The 18,569-nt window shown below is 43.7% G+C and overlaps 1 protein-coding gene across 1 annotated transcript in view; it reads right to left on the bottom strand.

Moving 5' to 3' along the window:
• Positions 1–17,571, bottom strand: part of LOC126419917 (serine/threonine-protein phosphatase alpha-2 isoform) — a 53,435-nt gene extending 35,864 nt beyond the window's left edge. The window contains exon 1 of the mRNA XM_050087198.1: positions 17,381–17,571. Within this exon, the coding sequence (XP_049943155.1) occupies positions 17,381–17,435 (55 nt within the window). The 5' untranslated portion in view covers positions 17,436–17,571. The remainder of the gene's footprint in view (positions 1–17,380) is intronic.
• Between the last annotated feature and the right edge of the window lie 998 nt (positions 17,572–18,569).

Raw genomic sequence — 18,569 nt, 5'->3', positions numbered from 1 at the left:
CCCCATGGAGGAAACATCACTCCCAGCATTCCTTTTTACACTGCTTAGTAAGGTAACGAGCCTTAGCACAGAGATGCTTAAAAGTAAGGAGGTTGGTTGTGAAGGATGTCGTTTAGATCATTGCAGCCCCCATTGTCGGTCCTGGACAGCAACTGCTACATCCTTGGTCCACCATAGTACTGGTTGATGGGGGGACCTGTGGATACGGGGACAGCAGTGCCAGCAACATTAACAGCTGCAGAGACACCCTGCACAACCACATCAATGCAATTTGAGAGATAGGTGTAAATGCAGAGCAGACATACATAAATGACAATTGGCCCTGTGGAATGTCCAACATAGTGGGCCTGTCTACCTGGTGGCAACAAGGAACAACAGAATCACCGGAAAGTGGTCACTGTCACAAAGATTGTCAGGGGGTGACCAATGTAAGGAAGCCCTGAGAGCAGGGGAGATGATGAGATCAATAGGAGTAAATGTGCCATGAGCAGCACTAAAGTGGATAGGGGAACCATCATTGAGAAGAGAGAAATCTAAGTCTATAATAAGTTGGTCAGTTAGAAGATCCCTACTCATTGCAGTGGCACTCCACCTCAGTGTGTGGTGGGCATTCAAGCCCTCGAGGGCGAGAGAGAATGGCGGGATGTAAACATTGCCAACTGTGATTGCCAAGTCATTTGCACTCCAACCACTACTGCTTCCAAGTTGGTACGAAGGGGGATCCAGCTGCTAATAACAGAGTGAACCAAGTGCAGATCCCACCAGATGCTACACCGGAGCCAGCACAGTTCAGACAGAACAACCAATAACCACAATGTTGGAGAGTGGTCATCATGAAAGTACATTTCTTGAAGAGCAAGACAGAATGCATAATAGGAGGAGACAAGACATTGCAATTCCATTGGATGATCATGTGGCGAGAATCAAGATCAGAAAGCTGAAAGGGGGACATGTCCCTGTCAGTGGTAATCACCGACAAGGTTGGGGTGACATCCATAAATACGATGCCAGACTCAGGTTGCAAGAGGGGATATGGCACCTCCGGTGGCACTGGGGGGCCTTGTCTTCGGACTTACGTCCCTTCTTTTTTATAAGTGGAGGAGGGTAGGGAACAGAGGGAGTGCAGGTGTCTAAGACCTGGAACCAAACCAGAGCAGGCAACATTGGGGCGCACAGATGGTGCATCTCGTGGCTGAGTTGTCGCAGTAGGCTTCTGGCCTGAGAGATGTCAGGGAGAAGGGACTCGGGGAGGAGTCCCATCACCAGCAGGTGCCAAAGAAAGGGTGCAATTCTTCGAGCAGAGAGGGGTAGTGACTCCCAGAGGCAAAGTCATGGAAACTGCAGGGGAAGGGAAGGGGGGAGTGGGATGGGGCTGGGGTAAGGGAGGTGGAAGGGAAAGGATTTAATAGACACAAAAGTTTAAGAAAGTGACCCTGGATTTTTTTTTGTTTTGGTTTTAGGGCACAAAACTTCTATGGTCATTAGCACCCGGTCCGTGACTTAGGAAACAGTAAAAAGCCGAAATTGAAAACCAGCAGCAATGGGAACGAAAGTCATAAAATTGGAGAAACTAAAAGCAGAAGGAAGGCTTAAAAATCCACTACAGAAAGGGGTTTGTTGTCCCCAAAAAAAGCTTCAAATGACTCACGTCATTCCACTGGCACTAATAAACTTGAGAACGTGGTCAGCTGAGCGTGTGTCATCTGCTAAAATCGACGATACATCAGGCGAAAGCTGTAGACGGGAGCGTAACGGATTAAAATAGGGGCAATCAATTAAAAGGTGTCTTACCGTCCACAGCTGAGAGCAGTGGAGACAGAGTGGGGGAGGATCGCCACTTAAAAGATGTCGATGGCTAAAAAGACCGTGCCCTATCCGGAGTCTAGTTAAAATTACCTCCTCCCGGCGACGCGTTCAGGAGGAAGAGGTCCAAGCACAAGGAAGAGCTTTCATGTCCCGCAATTTATTATTGGGAAGTGTCGACCAATGCGTGTGCCTTAAATGAACAACACGTCGACATAGAACGCTCCGTAGATCAGCGAAGGGAATCGATTGAATAGCTGGCCGAACAAGAGAGACTGCAGCCTTGGCCGCTATATCGGCCGCCTCATTTCCACAGATACCAACATGTCCTGGGAGTCAGAGGAACACCACTGAGACGCCCCCCAGGTGGAGCAAGCGCAGACAGTCCTGAATCCGGTGGACCAGAGGGTGCGCAGGGTAAAGAGCTTGGAGACTGAGGAGAGAGCTCAGAGAATCTGAGCAGATAACGTACTGTATCAGCTGATGGCAGCGGATGTAGTGGACAGCCTGGAGAACAGCGTAAAGGTCCGTAGTATAAACCGAACACTGGTCGGGAAGCCGAAAGTGATTTGGGGTGTCGCCAACAATATAGGCACTTCCTACACCTAACGATGTTTTCGAGCCGTCGGTGTAAGTAAATGTGGCGTTCGTCATTTGTGCACATAGACCAGCAAATGCCCCACGATAAACAAGTGAAGGGGTACCATCCTTGGGAAATCGACAAAGGTCACGGAGCAGGCAGATCCGGGGACGGAGCCAAGGCGGTGCTCTACCCCAAGTTGTCAAGAAGGTTTTAGGAAAGCGGAAGGAAAGAGAATGGAGCAGTTGACGGAAGCCGACTCCCGGTGGTAGTAGGGAGGAGGGGCGGCCAGCATACCCTACATCAAAGGAGGCGTCGAAAAAAATGTCATGGGCCGGATTAGCAGGCATGGAAGACAGATGGCTAGCATAACGACTCAGAAGGACAGCTCGCCGATTGGACAGCAGAGGTTCAGCAGTCTCAGCATAATGGCTTTCCACAGGGCTGGTGTAAAAAGCTCCAGACACTAAACGTAATCCACGGTGGTGGATAGAGTCGAGACGCCGAAGAATAGACGGCCGAGCAGAGGAGTAAACTATGCTTCCATAGTCCAATTTCGAGCGCACTAAGGTGCGATAGAGGCGGAGAAGGACCACTCGGTCCGCTCCCCAGGAGGTACCATTCAGGACATGGAGGGTGTTGAGGGATCGCAGACAGCGAGCCGAAAGATAGGAAACATGGGAGGACCAGCATAGTTTTCTGTCAAACATAAGACCCAAGAATTTAGCGACGTCTGAAAACGGAAGGTTGACAGGACCTAGATGTAAGGAGGGCGGAAGAAACTCCTTACGTCGCCAAAAATTAACACACACGGTCTTACTGGGAGAAAAGCGGAAGCCGGTTTCGATGCTCCAAGAGTGGAGGCGATCGAGACATCCTTGAAGACGTCGTTCAAGAAGTCTGGTCCGTTGAGAGCTGTAGTAGATCGCAAAATCGTCCACAAAGAGGGAGCCCGAGACATCAGGAAGGAGACAATCCATAATCGGATTTATGGCAATGGCAAACAGTACAACACTCAGCACGGAGCCCTGGGGTACCCCGTTTTCTTGGGAGAAAGTACGGGAGAGAGTAGTGTTCACCCGCACCCTAAATGTGCGCTCTGCCATAAATTCGCGAAGAAAAAGGGGCAGCCGACCTCGAAAGCGCCAAGAGAACAGTGTGCGGAGGATGCGTGTCCTCCAACAGGTATCGTATGCTCTCTCCAGATCAAAAAATATTGCTACTGTTTGGCGTTTCCGGAGAAAATTGTTCATGATATAAGTGGAAAGAGCAACAAGATGGTCAACTGCAGAATGATGCTTGCGGAATCCGCATTGGGCAGGTGTTAAAAGACTGCGGGATTCCAGCCACCACGCTAAACAGTAATTCACCATACGCTCCAAAACCTTACAGACACTACTCGTGAGAGAAATGGGGCGATAGCTAGAGGGGGAGATGTTTGTCCTTTCCCGGTTTCGGAACAGGAACGACGATAGCTTCCCGCCATCGTCTGGGAGAAGTACTGTCGGTCCAAATTCGATTATAAAGGCAAAGGAGGTAACGCAGACAATGCGTTGATAAAAGCAGGAACAGTTGGACGTTGATACCATCCGGTCCTGGGGCGGAGGAGCGAGAAGAAGAGAGTGCATGTTGGAGTTCCCGCAAGGAGAAAACAGTATTGTAGCTTTCGCGATTTTGAGAGGAGAAAGCAAGAGGTCGCACTTCCGCTGCACGTTTCTGCGGGAGAAATGCTGGCGGGTAATTTGAAGAGCTCGAAATCTCAGCAAAGTGCTGACCCAAAGAGTTAGAAATTGCGACGGGGTCCACTAATGTGTCATGCGCGACAGTGAGCCCAGAGACCGGGGAGAAACTAGCCGCGCCTGAGAACCGTCGAAGCCGACTCCAAACTTCCGAGGAGGGAGTGAAGGCGTTAAATGAGCTAATAAAGAATTTCCAGCTTGCCTTCTTGCTATCGCGGATGACACGACGGCATCGCGCTCGGAACTGCTTATAGCGGATACAGTTGTCCAAAGTAGGATGGTGGCGGAAAACGCGGAGAGCACGTCGCCGCTCACGTATTGCATCACGGCATGCCTCGTTCCACCACGGAACTGGGGGGGGCGCCGGGGCAATTCGGAGGTGCGTGGTATTGAATGTTCCGCAGCTGTAAGAATAACGTCGGTAATATGTGTGACCTCATCGTCGACCCTGGGAAAGTGACAGTCATCGAATGTCGCTAGAGACGAAAAAAGTGTCCAATCGGCTTGGGCAAACCGCCAGCGTTGCGGGCGCATGTAGGGCAGTTGAGGCTGCAGTCTAAGGACACATGGAAAGTGGTCACTCCAGTGTGTATCATCAAGGGCGAACCATTCGAAGCGCCGAACTAGCGGAACAGTACCGACCGCAAGGTCCAAATGAGATAAATTTGTCGTGGAGGCAGACAAAAATGTAGGGACCCCAGTATTGAGGCAAACTAGATCTGCTTGGTGTAAGACGTCTAGCAATAGTGAGACACATGGACAAGGATGTGGAGATCCCCAAAGCGGGTGGTGGGCATTGAAGTCCCCAACCAGCAAATAGGGGGGTGGAAGCTGATCAAGAAGATGAAGGAGATCAGCTCGTGCCATTGGTGTGGACAATGGAATGTATACCGTACAAAGAGAGCACGTGTATCCAGAAAGGGAAAGATGGACGGCGACAGCTTGGAAGGAACTGTTTAAGGGGATTGGGTGATAATGGAGAGTATCATGGAGCAGAATCAAGAGTCCTCCATGGGCTGGAGTGCCTTCAACAGAGGGGAGGTCATATCAGACGGACTGAAAATGAGGGAGAACAAAGCGGTCATGGGGACGCAGCTTTGTTTCCTGAAGACAGAAGATGACCGGCGAGTAGGATCGTAAGAGGATCGACAATTCATCCCGATTGGCTCGAATGCCGCGGATATTCCAGTGGATAATGGACATAGGGTGAACAGAAAATGGAGGAACGTGACCAAGGGTGCTGTCAACTCAACGACTGCTCAGAGCTTGCGACCGACAGCATGGAATGGCATTCAGCCGAAGGCAGAAGATCCTGATCCATAGGTTGGTCAGGAGCAGCTCCTGCCACCAGCGATCGGCCGGTTGATCGGCCGCCAGCAGTGCGCCTCGGCGACACAGAAGATGGCCGAGGGCGATTTCCGCCAGGTGGTGCTGTAGACGGGTCACGCCTTGGCGGAGAAGGAGAGGAACTGGGTTTCTTTGTAGCCTTCTTGGAAGTATGATGCTTAGAGGAAGGAGGAACCGACGGTTGGGAAGTTGCCGTACGTAAAAACTCTTCACGAGTATGCTCTTTTTTCGAAGTCTTGGTGTCTGACTTTGGGGGTCGAGATTTAGCAGAACTCGACAAAGGGTGAGCCAGAGAGTGGGCAGGCGAAAGTGGTGAGGTTGAACGGGCGATCTTTGCACTGGCCGATCTGACGACCGTGGCACTAAAGGTGAGGTCGCAAGTCTGCGTGGCCACCTCCTTTGTTGGTCGAGGAGAAGCAAGGACAGTGCTGTATTTTCCTTTCTGAGGCACGGTGGGCTGTCGACCAGCGAATAATTTTCGAGCAGCAAAGGTCGACACCTTTTCCTTTACTCTAATTTCCTGGATGAGCTTTTCGTCCTTAAAAATGGGACAATCTCGAGAGGAAGCAGCGTGGTCACCCATACAGTTGATACAGCGAGGGGATGGAGGTGGACAAGCACCCTCATGGGCATCCTTGCCACACGTAACACATTTGGCCAGATTGGAACAAGACTGGCTGGTGTGATTGAACCGCTGACACCGATAGCAACGCGTAGGGTTTGGGACATAAGGGCGAACGGAAATTATCTCATAGCCTGCTTTGATTTTCGATGGGAGTTGTTGTCAAATGTCAAAAAGACAGTGCGGGTTGGAATGATGTTCGTGTCAACCCTTTTCACAACCCTATCAACAGCCATTACGCCCTGGTCAGACAGGTAGAGCTGAATTTCTTCGTCAGACAATCCATCAAGGGAGCGTGTATAAACAACTCCACACGAGGAATTTATAGTACGGTGCGGTTCCACCCGGACAGGGAAGGTGTGTAGTAGTGAGGTACGCAGCAATTTTTGTGCCTGGAGGGCACTGACTGTTTCTAACAACAGGGTGCCATTCCGTAATCTGGAACAAGACTTTACAGGACCTGCAATTGCGTCGACCCCTTTCTGAATAATGAAAGGGTTGACCGTGGAGAAGTAGTGACCTACGTCAGACCGAGAAACAACAAGGAACTGTGGCAACGATGGAAGAACTGACTGTGACTGAGACTCAGTGAACTTACGTTTGTGAGCAGACATAGTGGAAGGTGAGGAAACCATTGCGGAAGAATCCCCCATGAATACCGGCATCTCCGATGGCGCGCTCCTCCCTTGCGGGGGCCCTCTCTGAGGGCACTCCCGCCTTAGGTGATTGTTCACACCTCAGGTCACACCTCCCGACAAACGGACGGAGGGCCCAATCGGCACTTTCGGAAGGTATCAACTCGGGTAATCACCCCTCCCTGGGCCTGGCCGTTACCAGGGGGTACGTACGTGTCCTACCTGTCTACCCGGGGCGGGGAATTACGCATTACCCCGTCACCGGCTACACATGGAAGTGCGTGGGTCGGCCTTCAGACACGCACAGGGAGGAAGAAAGAGAAAGGGAAAGGAAAGAAGAGAGGTCTCAAACGCCGCAGCGGAGAAAAGGGTAAAGAGAAGAGGTAAGGAAAAGAGGAGGACAAAGGAAGGATGAAGACATACAAGCAAGGAAGGCGAAGAATGCGGTACATTTACAAGCGTCCGTCTCCGGACATAGGCACAAACCATACTCCCAGAGGGGGAGAAAGGGAAGGAAAGAGCCAGAGGTGAGGGGGGGGGGGCAAAGTTGGGGGATGGGGAAGGATACGGAAAGGGAAGGTATGCAGGACGGAAAGGAAGGCCACATTAGCTCGGGGTCCCGTGCTCGCTACGCACGTGTCCACGAAAGAGTTGTGGATCCCCTGGGGGGCCTGGATGGAGTGTCAGTTTTTGGCGGGCCGCAGCGTAAGACAGGCGATCCATAGATTTCATTTCTCTCTTGTACACTAGACAATATGGCTAGTGAGGGGAGTGGAGATCATGACAACTGACACAGGTGGAGCACAGACACTTCTCTCATGGAGTGGATGTCCACAGTCACCACACAGAGGGTCTGCCATACAGTGGAAAGACATGCCCAAAATGCAAGCACTGAAAGCACCTCATGGGTGGTGGGACGTATGGCTTCATGTCACATCTGTAACACACAACCTTGACCACCTCTGGGAGGTTATCCCCTCAGAACGAAGAATTAAGGCACCGGTATCTGATTGTATTTGCGGTCCTTCTGCACATGTCAAACAAAATGAATGCAGTGTTGCTCCAGTTTAACCTGGAATCCCGTATCAGTTAGCACGATGTCCCAACAAAAAACAAAAAGAAGAAAAAAATCCCTCCCTGGACCATATTCTGAAACACTAGCAAGACAATCACAAGCACTAAGAGCTTTGATCAACAGGGAGCCCAACTGCATCTTACTGAGAGACTCCTCCAAGCTTATCCTCAGTAGTCTAAAAAACCAGCTTTGTTGAAGTGAATGTGTCCCCATTCATCTAGTACAGACGAGGTAATGGGGAAAGTGTTGTATCCCAAGACAGCAAGCCTGGGCCTCCTCCCACGGTGTAGCCAGGAGAGGGAAAGCTGGGGGGGGGAGGGGGGGGGGGGAGAAGGTCATACGAAGTATCACCCAATGATCCTTCACCATTTAAAGAGACAGCCGTTTGAGAATGGCCAGATTTTTTATGACTTTATATGCTTCATGCACCAAGCATCCAAAGGAACAGCTCTGGTATCAGTAGTGTGATCCCTGTGACGTCAGGGGGCTCAGCCAGATAGGTACGTAACATCCCTACCATTGACTGGCTACAAGTGTTGGTGACCTGGTGACCTAGCAAGGTGGGGAAGGAAGTGGGAGATGAATCCACCCTGTAGATGCTAGGGAGTGAGTTCCCAAATGGCTCACACTGAAAACAGAAAAATTTAGATGTGGAGGTCAAACTTCAAGCATGGACCTAAACATAAAAAAGGATGAAAGAATCAGCAAAAGGAACAAAACTGCAAACAATATAGAGAGCTAGGTGGATAGCCAGGTCGATGTAATTCAGAACACTGAGAAAGGGGAAGGACGGGGCAACGGGAAGGAGTGAGAATAGGGAGGGAGGTGCAGGGTGATATAATGTACAATACAATGGGAAGTACCCTCTGCTTTGCACTTCAGTCAACTGTAGAGTTCACACATGACAACCATTAGGGACCAGTTTGGAGATGTTTCCAAATGCATTTTTCAGGATGACTTCACTCCTCACCACAGAGAAAGGAAGTCGAGTCCTACGACTAAAATTTATATCAAACAAGAAGCAGATTACTTTTTTGGTTAATTATCACGTACTTCTACATTTCAGGTAAAATCTTTCCTTCGACAAAATGGGGTTCAAATATTAGAGTGGCCTGGAAACAGCCCTGATCTCAATCCTATTGAGAACTGTTGGAAGGTTATGGGAAATGTTATCACCAAAAAGAAACCACAGAATAAGCCGGAGCTGTTTGAGAACCTTGGGTTTGTGTATGGTTTCATGAACTGAGTGAGGAGTACATTGAAAAGTTAATTCTTTCAATGCCTTCACAATGCCAAGCAGTGATTAAGGCATGTGGAGGAGCAATAAAGTATTAAATGCAACAGTGTGTTCATATGAGGCAATACAGACACTAAAATCCATCAGGGTTATGTTACAACATTAATATGCAGTGATTCTTTCAACATTAGTATTCATATTTCAGAATGGCAAGCAGAATAGCCGACATATCCACTTACACTAATTTTTGAAGAAAGTGTTAAATTATAAAAAACAAACATTTTTATAGAAAAAATTAAGAATAAAAACAAATTGACAAAAATTATTGTATATATTCATTTCTGATTAAAAAATCAAGAGAAAACAGGCAAATTTAGCTAAGTTATTCAATGACACGAGCAAAAATTGTTAATTGTAAGAGATGATGCAATAAATATTTCCACCACTGTATGGTCTAGTTCAGGCATTACCATACAGTAGTTCATGAGGATATTTCAGGCAGTACAAACACAAGTAAACAAAACATATACTGAAGTAAGAGAATTTTATTTATATTACTTTCTTTTTACAGTACAGTGATAGCAAGAAAAAGTATCATCACTATAATGTTAAACAGCCTTCTTAGTAAATTGCAAAACATCTTCCAGAAAAAAGCCAAGTAGTTCGCAAGTACTGTACAGCAGGTTTCTCACATTCCTATTCTTACACGTTTTTGAAAGAATGACATAGCTCCTGTAGAAGATTTAGCTCAAGATAGCGTTACACTCTTAGAAATCCTTCAAAAACTGCAGAAACTACTTTCCTGGAGCTTACACAAAATACAACTGGATAAAAAAATCTTATCAGGAAAAGTACAGAAAGAAATACTCACAAAAACAATCACTACACTTCAATGGGATCAAACAAAGAATACCCTTCTCTTTTGAAACAAGTAATTGATTTTAGGGCCGTTGTTTACTATTTACATGTATGAAAGTGAGTTCTCAGAGGTGAACATAATACAGGTTTAGATCTAGTGCTGAAGACAAAGTTGGTGGTGCTCAACCAAGCCAGACTGATTATAGATAAAGAGCACCTTGCTTCCAACTAAAACCTGAATGTTCTTTCCATCAGAATCTAAATTTGAAAAACAATTACGGGTTTTGAAGTACAGTTTACTGTCAAAGTTACTCGATTCCAAATTATTTGCTTTTTTGACTATTACATAAAAGATGAATATTTTCATGTAAGTCTCTTCTTACATAGCATTAAGTGTAACAGAACAAGCTTAATTTAATTTCATTATTATTTGCTATAAATAAGTACGACTTGTTAACACGAATGACTCCTAATGAAAGTGCTTCCAGTGAACTGTTATTGCTTGTGTCATTTCTGCCATAAATGCTAGTTGACTGGCATGACCCAAAAACTGTGTGTGTGTGTGTGTGTGTGTGTGTGTGTGTGTGTGTGTCACCACTAAGGAAGATGGCAAAAATTATCACCCCCACCAATACTATTCCTCACCCTTGTGGCAGTAATCAATATTCTGTCCCCTTCCCAGCCTCACAGTTAACTAAAATGCCAGGAAGCTACTGTATAGCAGTAGGCTCAATTTGTACGACAACAATTAGGTCTGGCCCACAACTGTTAACTGGTCGTTCATATCCCAAACACCGACACTGGAATGGAGCTGATATATGGGCTGGCCCCACCCATGTTCTATCGGGGCAGATCTTGGCATATTACTGGCCACAGACATACGACAACCAACACACAAAAAGTTCATAGAAATGAGTGCCGTGAGTGAATGAGGATTCTGTTAAAAATGCACCACAGCACTGTCACTGTTCCATCAACGCTCCACAATCAACACAATCACCTTAAATAGCTCATACATGATGGCTACTGAGACACCTGGAGCTACGCCACTGTGTTCACCAGAACACTGGAAAGCAAGCCACCACCCCCACAATTCACCCCTATACTCGCAGACAACAGTCACCACCGATGGTGCAGAGCCACCACTCATTGCTAACAAAATGTGTGACTGTTCAACAGTCCACACTTTGCAGTTGGCACTACTACAATTGCAGCTGTTGTGTGTTAACAGCAATGTACACATGGCAGCCATTCACTTATCAGGTTGCTGCTAGTCTCCAGCCAATGTGGGAGGATGACAATCTTGCAGGTATCCCATTAGCTCTCCTCTGATGGCAGGCACAGATGTGAAGGGTTTACAATGTCTCTGGTGTATAACACAATGCCCTTCCCTTGTGGTGATCCAAAGTTGTTGACCAGAACTTGCCAAGTATGCCTGCCCTCATGATCCTTTCACTCCTACATTGTGCCACTGTCACATCTGAATGTGCCACAAATCTGGAATGTGCATAATTTGTCCAGTTGCCCAAATAGAGACCCACAATGACAGTACTTCCAAAACCTGTCAGGTGCTGACAATGCTGTCATGTACAAGTACACACCATCATCCAGTGAACACTGAACATCTGATGCTGTTCATGCCCCTTATATAACATACCAAGCTCAGTAACAACACTAATGCATTCTTGGCAGCTGTTCTACCTGTCAGAATTTCAACTCTGGTCACTTACAAACACACAGATGGTGTTTACACTAACAAAGTTACATTAACAACAGATCAGGTTTTCTGGGCACTTATCAAGCACTGTAGTCACTGTTTAACATACTTTACATTGCTTTACCTACAATTTTGGGAAATTAGTGTAGCAGAAAATATCAATTTCTATTATTGAGGAAACGGTGGAAAACACTTGGGGAAGGTTTATGTTATACAGTCCTAACAACTATTATTTGTTCACAATGTCCTCAAAAAGCTCCCTTTATCGAGACTGGCTGAAATCTGTAAAAGTCGGCTGATTGACAGTAAGCCAAAAGTATTAAGGTCGCAACCAAATATCAAGATACTTCTTATTTTTTTCCCTACAACACACTTTAGCTAATTTGCTTTCTACATTTTCATTTTGATGCAGTAGAGGATATGTTACAGTGAAAGTTCAAGCAACAGACTTTATGTTGAAAATGATATCTTCTGCACCCTAGTGACATGAGAAAGTTACAAGGTGGAAGGAGCATATAGAAGAGCTAAACAAGATAAATGAAGACAATATTATAGAAAGAAAGGAATAAAAATGTGAGTGAGGGGAGAATACTTTGAGAAGAATCTGACAGGTCACTTTATCTTTCTATTCACAAGTCAAAAAGAACCTTGGAGTAGACATTCCCTCAATTATTCAGATCCATGGGAGCCAGAAATGACAAAGATTCTACGATATGAGACAGCTGAAATACCCTAACACTTCAAGAAAAAATCCAATTATTCCAATTACAAAGAAGACAGGTTAATTACTATTGAACCATCAGTTTAACAAGTCATGGATGTAGCATACTGGTACTGTTATGAATTACTTATGGAAGAATGAAAAACTGGTAGATGCTGACCTCAGGGAATATCAGTTTGGGCACCAGAGATACAGGAACACACAAAATGGCACACTACAGAGTATCTTCAATGATACGTTAAACGAAAGCACACCTACATTTATAGCATTTGTTGATTTAGAGAGAACTTTTTACAACATTCCCTGGAATACACTCTTTAAAATCGTGAAGGTCGTAAGGATAAAATACAGGGAGTGAAAACTTATTTTAACTTTTGCAGACACCAACTGCCTTTTTAAGAGCAAGTGCATGAAACAGAAGCAGTAACTGAGAAGGCAGTGAGACAGGGTCATAGCCCTGATGTCATTCGATCCTTACACTGAGCAAGCACTAAAGGAAATCCAAGAGAACTTTGGAAAGAAAGTTAAGCGAGTAAATGAAAACTTTGTCATTTGCTGATGACTGTCATTTTGTCAGTCAGCAAAGAACATTAACAAACATGTGTAACAGAATGGATAGTGTCTCAAAGACTTAAGATGAATACTAAAATCTGCCAATTCTGCAGACATTAAGGTACAAAATGCAACAAAGTAGCAGATGAATTTAGCTACTTTAACAGCAAACTGATGGCCAAAATTACAAATATATAAAATGTAGAATAGCTACAACAAGAAAAGCATTCCTGAGAAACAAGTTGAAGAGGATTTCTCATGCTAGAACAGATGGAGAGTTGCATTAAATCCGTCTTCTGATAAGACTACAACATTTTGCATAAAGTTTAACACAGCTACACAAACTTTCCATTCTTTAAGTTTTTATATGACACCAACTGAGAATTCTGGACTTACCTGTCCTAAACACATTCATTTAGGGTCTTTACACAATTTTTCCTAAATCATACCTGAGATCAAAGAACAGCAGGCCAAAGTCACCACTTTCCACAGCCCCTCACTTTCATATTATTACTTTGAATTTTACACCTTATCGTCTCACAATAAGTAAATACATTTAATAGCATTATTCCTTTATATGCAGTGATATATCAAATGATCTAACAATACCCATATCCTTTGGAATAACAGGAAGGCACATCATAGGTCAGTTAACAGGATAATCTGTTCTTAGTTCGAAAATGGGGAAGATACTGCTCAATACAATCAAAATAACAAAATCCTTGCTAACATTGTGCATGTTCACAAACCACTCAAAATTGGATACACCTACAAGTGATTTTTGGCCAACTGTAAGGTCTCCATTGTGTATAAAAAATATGAACTATAACGTAGTCTGTCATGCGAACTCCAACTTCTCATGAAGACTAAATTAGGTACACTCCTTTATAGAAGCACTGTTTCACACGGATGAAGTGCTTAACCCCTCAAACATCTTCATCTCAATATATTTCAGACTGTTGACCTTTAAAATCTCCCCCTACCTTCACTGCCAACACAATGCTCATTTTTCCAGTAACACTGCTGCACTTTTAGTCCCTCAATGATTACACCTTCCCATGGCCCACAACATTGGCCAAAAGCAAACAGCCACAGATTGCTTATCACCTTGTCTGTCATTTGCATATATAGATAATAAAAGCAGTCCTGTCACTTCCCTAAGGCATTCTGGAAAATACACTTGTCTGGTGAACACTTGCTGTCGAGTACAACATGATGTGTTCTATTACTTAAGAAGTCTGAGCCATTCCCATATATGGGAACATATTCCATCTGCTTGTATATACCTTCATTAACAGTCTGCAATGGGGCACTGTGTCGAACACTTTCCAGAAATCTCGGCTGCAGAATCTAGCCTCATCCATGCTTTGCACATCATACAAGAAAAGGAGCAAACCGAATTTCGCATGAGCAATCCTTAATAAATCTATGCTAATTTGTTGGCAGAAACTTTTCTGCCTGCCTGAAGCAATTTATTATTGTCGAACTCTGAATATGTTTGAGAATTTTGCCACAAACTAATAAGGATATTGGTATGTAATTACACAGGTCCATTCTTTAACCTTCTTATAAATGGGTGTCACGTGCACTTTTTTGCAGTCGCTTAGAACCGAGCTGCGTGAGAGTTTCGCAACAAGTGCAAGCTAAGTAAGGGGCCAATGCCACAGAACCATAAGTGATACCAAATTGGGCTTCCGAAGGGCTCTGACAACTTGTCTAACACCTTTATGTTTGTGCAATGTTTTACAGGGACCTGTGTGAGCAACAGACCGAGACTAAAAAATATTTCTGCTCTACAGATACAGACATTTCATGGCAACTACAAAAATGTATACTTTATGGATGTTTTCATTTTCCATTTGTTCACCAATTTAGTTTTAACGTAATGTTGTACAGGTTCACATCTGTCATTTTAAAGTTTGTCAGAGTAAGTGACCTATTTTTGTCCTTTTTCAGCTTTTAAATGTGGATCATAAGTAAAGGGGTATCCAAGAATTCTCTGACTAATGGAACTTTAGTACAGGTGTGTCAACAAGGCTGTTGATCACCTGTACCAATCTTATATTTGTTTATTTCTTGTTTTCAGAATTCGAAACCTATGCCTCAGTTATTGCTGTGTTCTGTTTCAGTGGTGTGTGTTCTATTTTAGAAATGCAGAGAATGAAGAAATTTAGCACCAAATAGAGATTTCAAGACCAGTTCAAAACACTGGTTCAACAGCTGTCTTCAAAAATTTGACATACAGGCATGCAATACACACAAGCATTCCTCTGCATGACAGACAATGAAGGTTAAATAAGGGTATCTGGTAAACAAATTTTCTTAGAAGACATCTCCAGCACCTCGGTCTCCCAGCACCTCTCACAAAATAAGAGGAAATTTGAGGCACAACACTTTCCATGATGTTATCTACAGTCAATTTTTCTATGAATTGCAGTCAGTGGTATGAAAAATTGAACCTCAGTTAAAGTGTTTTGTTTTTAACCTTTTATAAATATTGTTATTCTACAAATTTTGAGTTACCTCTGCTTTGGAGACCAGAAATATTGTACATGCATGGAGAACACTAAAAATGGAGCTCTTTCAAGGACATGTCCCCTTAAACTTTGGAACTTCAGCCTCCTTTTGCTGTCTTCTACTGCTATACATGACTGGTTGATGAGTGACTGGACTCACTCAGATCCCAGACCCACATTATGATTTCATGTAGGAGCAAAATTTTCTCAGCAAGCTCTTTTGTTAAGGAATGATTATTGAAGTTTAATGCTCAATACATCTGTCTCCTTGTAGACTCATGAATTTCTACTAACTTTTGTCAGTCGACAATTGCTGGTTTTGCTGGGGAGTGTGCAACAATCTGCTTCTTCAGCTTTTTCTAAGTTCATAATGAAGTCATGGGGGGTCTCTTCTGTCCTTAATCCATTCACTCTGCTCATACTTATCCATGGCATGATTTACATTCAGTTTAAACTTTGCCCATGTTTTCTCTATGTCCATCATAACAGATTTAAACATCCATTCATTAACTATGCAGAGTGCTGACACTGGTCTGCTACAAGAAGTCATGAAGTTCGCCTTGAAAAAAAAAAAAAAAAAAAAAAAAAAAAAAAAAAAAAAAAAAAAAACATATATGTTTCCTTTGGTCAGCACCAACAGAAACGCCCAGCTGCTTACAAGTCTGTTGCAACATTTAACAAACACCAATATTCCCCAGCAGCAGCAAGTGACAAAACATTTCAATCACTTAGCAAAAGGTTATTCCAGCATTAAAATATTCAAGGAGAGACCACAATACAATTCAAGTTTTAACTTAACTACCAGTATATTAATTGATGAAGCAATGACAAAATATCTTACTTCAACTGTCTGTATTGTGGTACAGCATCACAACGCATTGTTTGCAACAGTACAGTCACCAAGATGTACTCAAAATGTTGTAATGCATCCTATTTAAAGTGCTACGTACCTGACACTGCAGATTGGCAAATCAAATAGCCACTGCATTACCAGAAACCAGAATGGATACATACCTTAAGTTCATTCAGAAGTTGCCACTTACCTAAACGTATTGGTTATCAAACTGATCATAATTATAAGACAAAATATAGCACTGCCCGAAATTTTATGACAGTTGTGTGTCTCCTTTCGTTATTGCAGTGCTGATAGATCAACCTGTACTGAAGCCCAATGTCTAGGTGCACACCAAGGTGAAATTTGGATGATGGTTGACGCCAGAGAATATAAAAATGGAAGACTTTGGGCAGTCAGATTTCTTTGTTGTGTAGCTTGAGGTCTGTTACTTGCAACACTTTCTCCATATATTATATACCCTTCCAACAACTATCTGCTTCAATTCAGCCATTACTACTTTCAACAAGAATCCACAGCCACTAACATTCATTTCTTATCCAATGCATAATGAGAACACAGAAAATACTAAAACACTTTTCCATAATAATTTACAAATCTTTGGTAGAATTATGTAGGTATATACATATCTCTCTCTCTCTCACACACACACACACACACACACACACACACACAATTTTAACTCAAAACGTAAACCACTGCCAATTCAAGGACGCTGTCAGGAGCCAAACCAACCACTTTCTAAGCACAATATTTCAACGTTGGAGCAGCATTTGGGTGAAGGAAAGAGTGCAACAATAACTTTCACATGTCTGTAGTTTCATACCCGTTAATGACGATTTCTTAAACTACAGTACGACACTTGGGTTAGAAACAGTCTACTGGGAAAGTTTACCTAAACCAGTACAGGAAACGACCAATTTTGGCGCAAAGTTAACGGCTTTGTATAAACTTCCAAATATCTAATGGACAATTTTACTTTGTCCTGCAGAAAAGGGTGTTGTCTGCAAACGTTGAATATCAAATACCCAACTTGGCTTCAAATATTCAACGCGCACAGTTAAATTTGCGAAACAATTTGAAACGTCAGACAACGTAAGCTGAGGAAGTGTGATACTTATTTACCTTCCAATAGCCGTGCTATAATGCTGTCTATATTCAATTTATCCGTTTCAGCCATCAGAACTGGAATGCACACACAACTCAAGTAGTTCACTTGCACGAATCTTAACGGATGCTCTTGTAACGTACAGCCACGATTCTAACGTTGAACTACCATGAAAATCCTAAGATGGCGGAGAGACCAGATTGTTTCGTGACGTCAAAGCATTGATGCCACCAAGGAGGTTAGATACTGACTTCCTACAATCCCACACCGGTAGATATGGCGGTTATAACGACAAAAGGAAATAGCACAACAGATTTAAAAATTTAAATTGTTACAGATGTGTATTGTTTTTAAAGACTGAAAAAAAAATTCCAGGTAAACCAAGAATTAGTGGTAGTAGTTTAGCATGGAGGTAAGGATAAGAGGAGCTGAAGATCATTTGGTGACTACTGTTTACATGTGGTTGTTTATGAGTGCTTTTTGTTCGTAATTACTGATAGCTGCACCCGACGGTTGTTTTAAATAGTAAATATTACAGTGCTTACGCTAATAACTTAGTGTTGGGAAGGTATTTTGAAACGTGTATCTAGTCTCCTATCCGTATTTGAACCAGTTCAAATGGCTCTGAGCACTATGCGACTTAACTTCTGAGGTCATCAGTCGCCTAGAACTTAGAACTAATTAAACCTAACTAACCTAAGGACATCACACACATCCATGCCCCAGGAAGGATTCGAACCTGTGACCGTAGCGGTCGCTCGGTTCCAGACTGCAGCACCTAGAACCGCACGGCCACTCCGGCCGGCTTTGATCCAGTAATACGGCGTATTTGTCAATCGTAAACGTATGTTTATAAATTTGAAATAAGCAAGAAGAGAAATTTATAAGTGAAAAGGATGCTTTAGTAATCCATCAAAATCCTCTGTTACTGTATTTGCGTCAATAGCTGATTAAGCTAGAACTCCGAAACCTATACCCCTTTGCGTATAACGACAAAAGGAAATAGCACAACAGATTTAAAAATTTAAATTGTTACTGATGTGTATTGTTTTTAAAGACTTCTTACTCGTTACATTTTCAACTTTCGAATCATATGCACAATGTGGTTAATGTCCACAGTTAAAAAAACTTAACCATGTTTTCTTTGTTAGCCACTAACGTGTGCAATGAGGAAAGAAGTAAGCACGGTTTGCTGTTACAACTTGT

The sequence above is a fragment of the Schistocerca serialis genome, chromosome 9 (genome assembly GCF_023864345.2).
Source record: "Schistocerca serialis cubense isolate TAMUIC-IGC-003099 chromosome 9, iqSchSeri2.2, whole genome shotgun sequence".
Lineage (NCBI taxonomy): Eukaryota > Metazoa > Arthropoda > Insecta > Orthoptera > Acrididae > Schistocerca > Schistocerca serialis.
The sequence above is the reverse complement of the archived record's forward strand: the minus strand, read 5'-3'. Positions and strand labels throughout refer to the sequence as shown.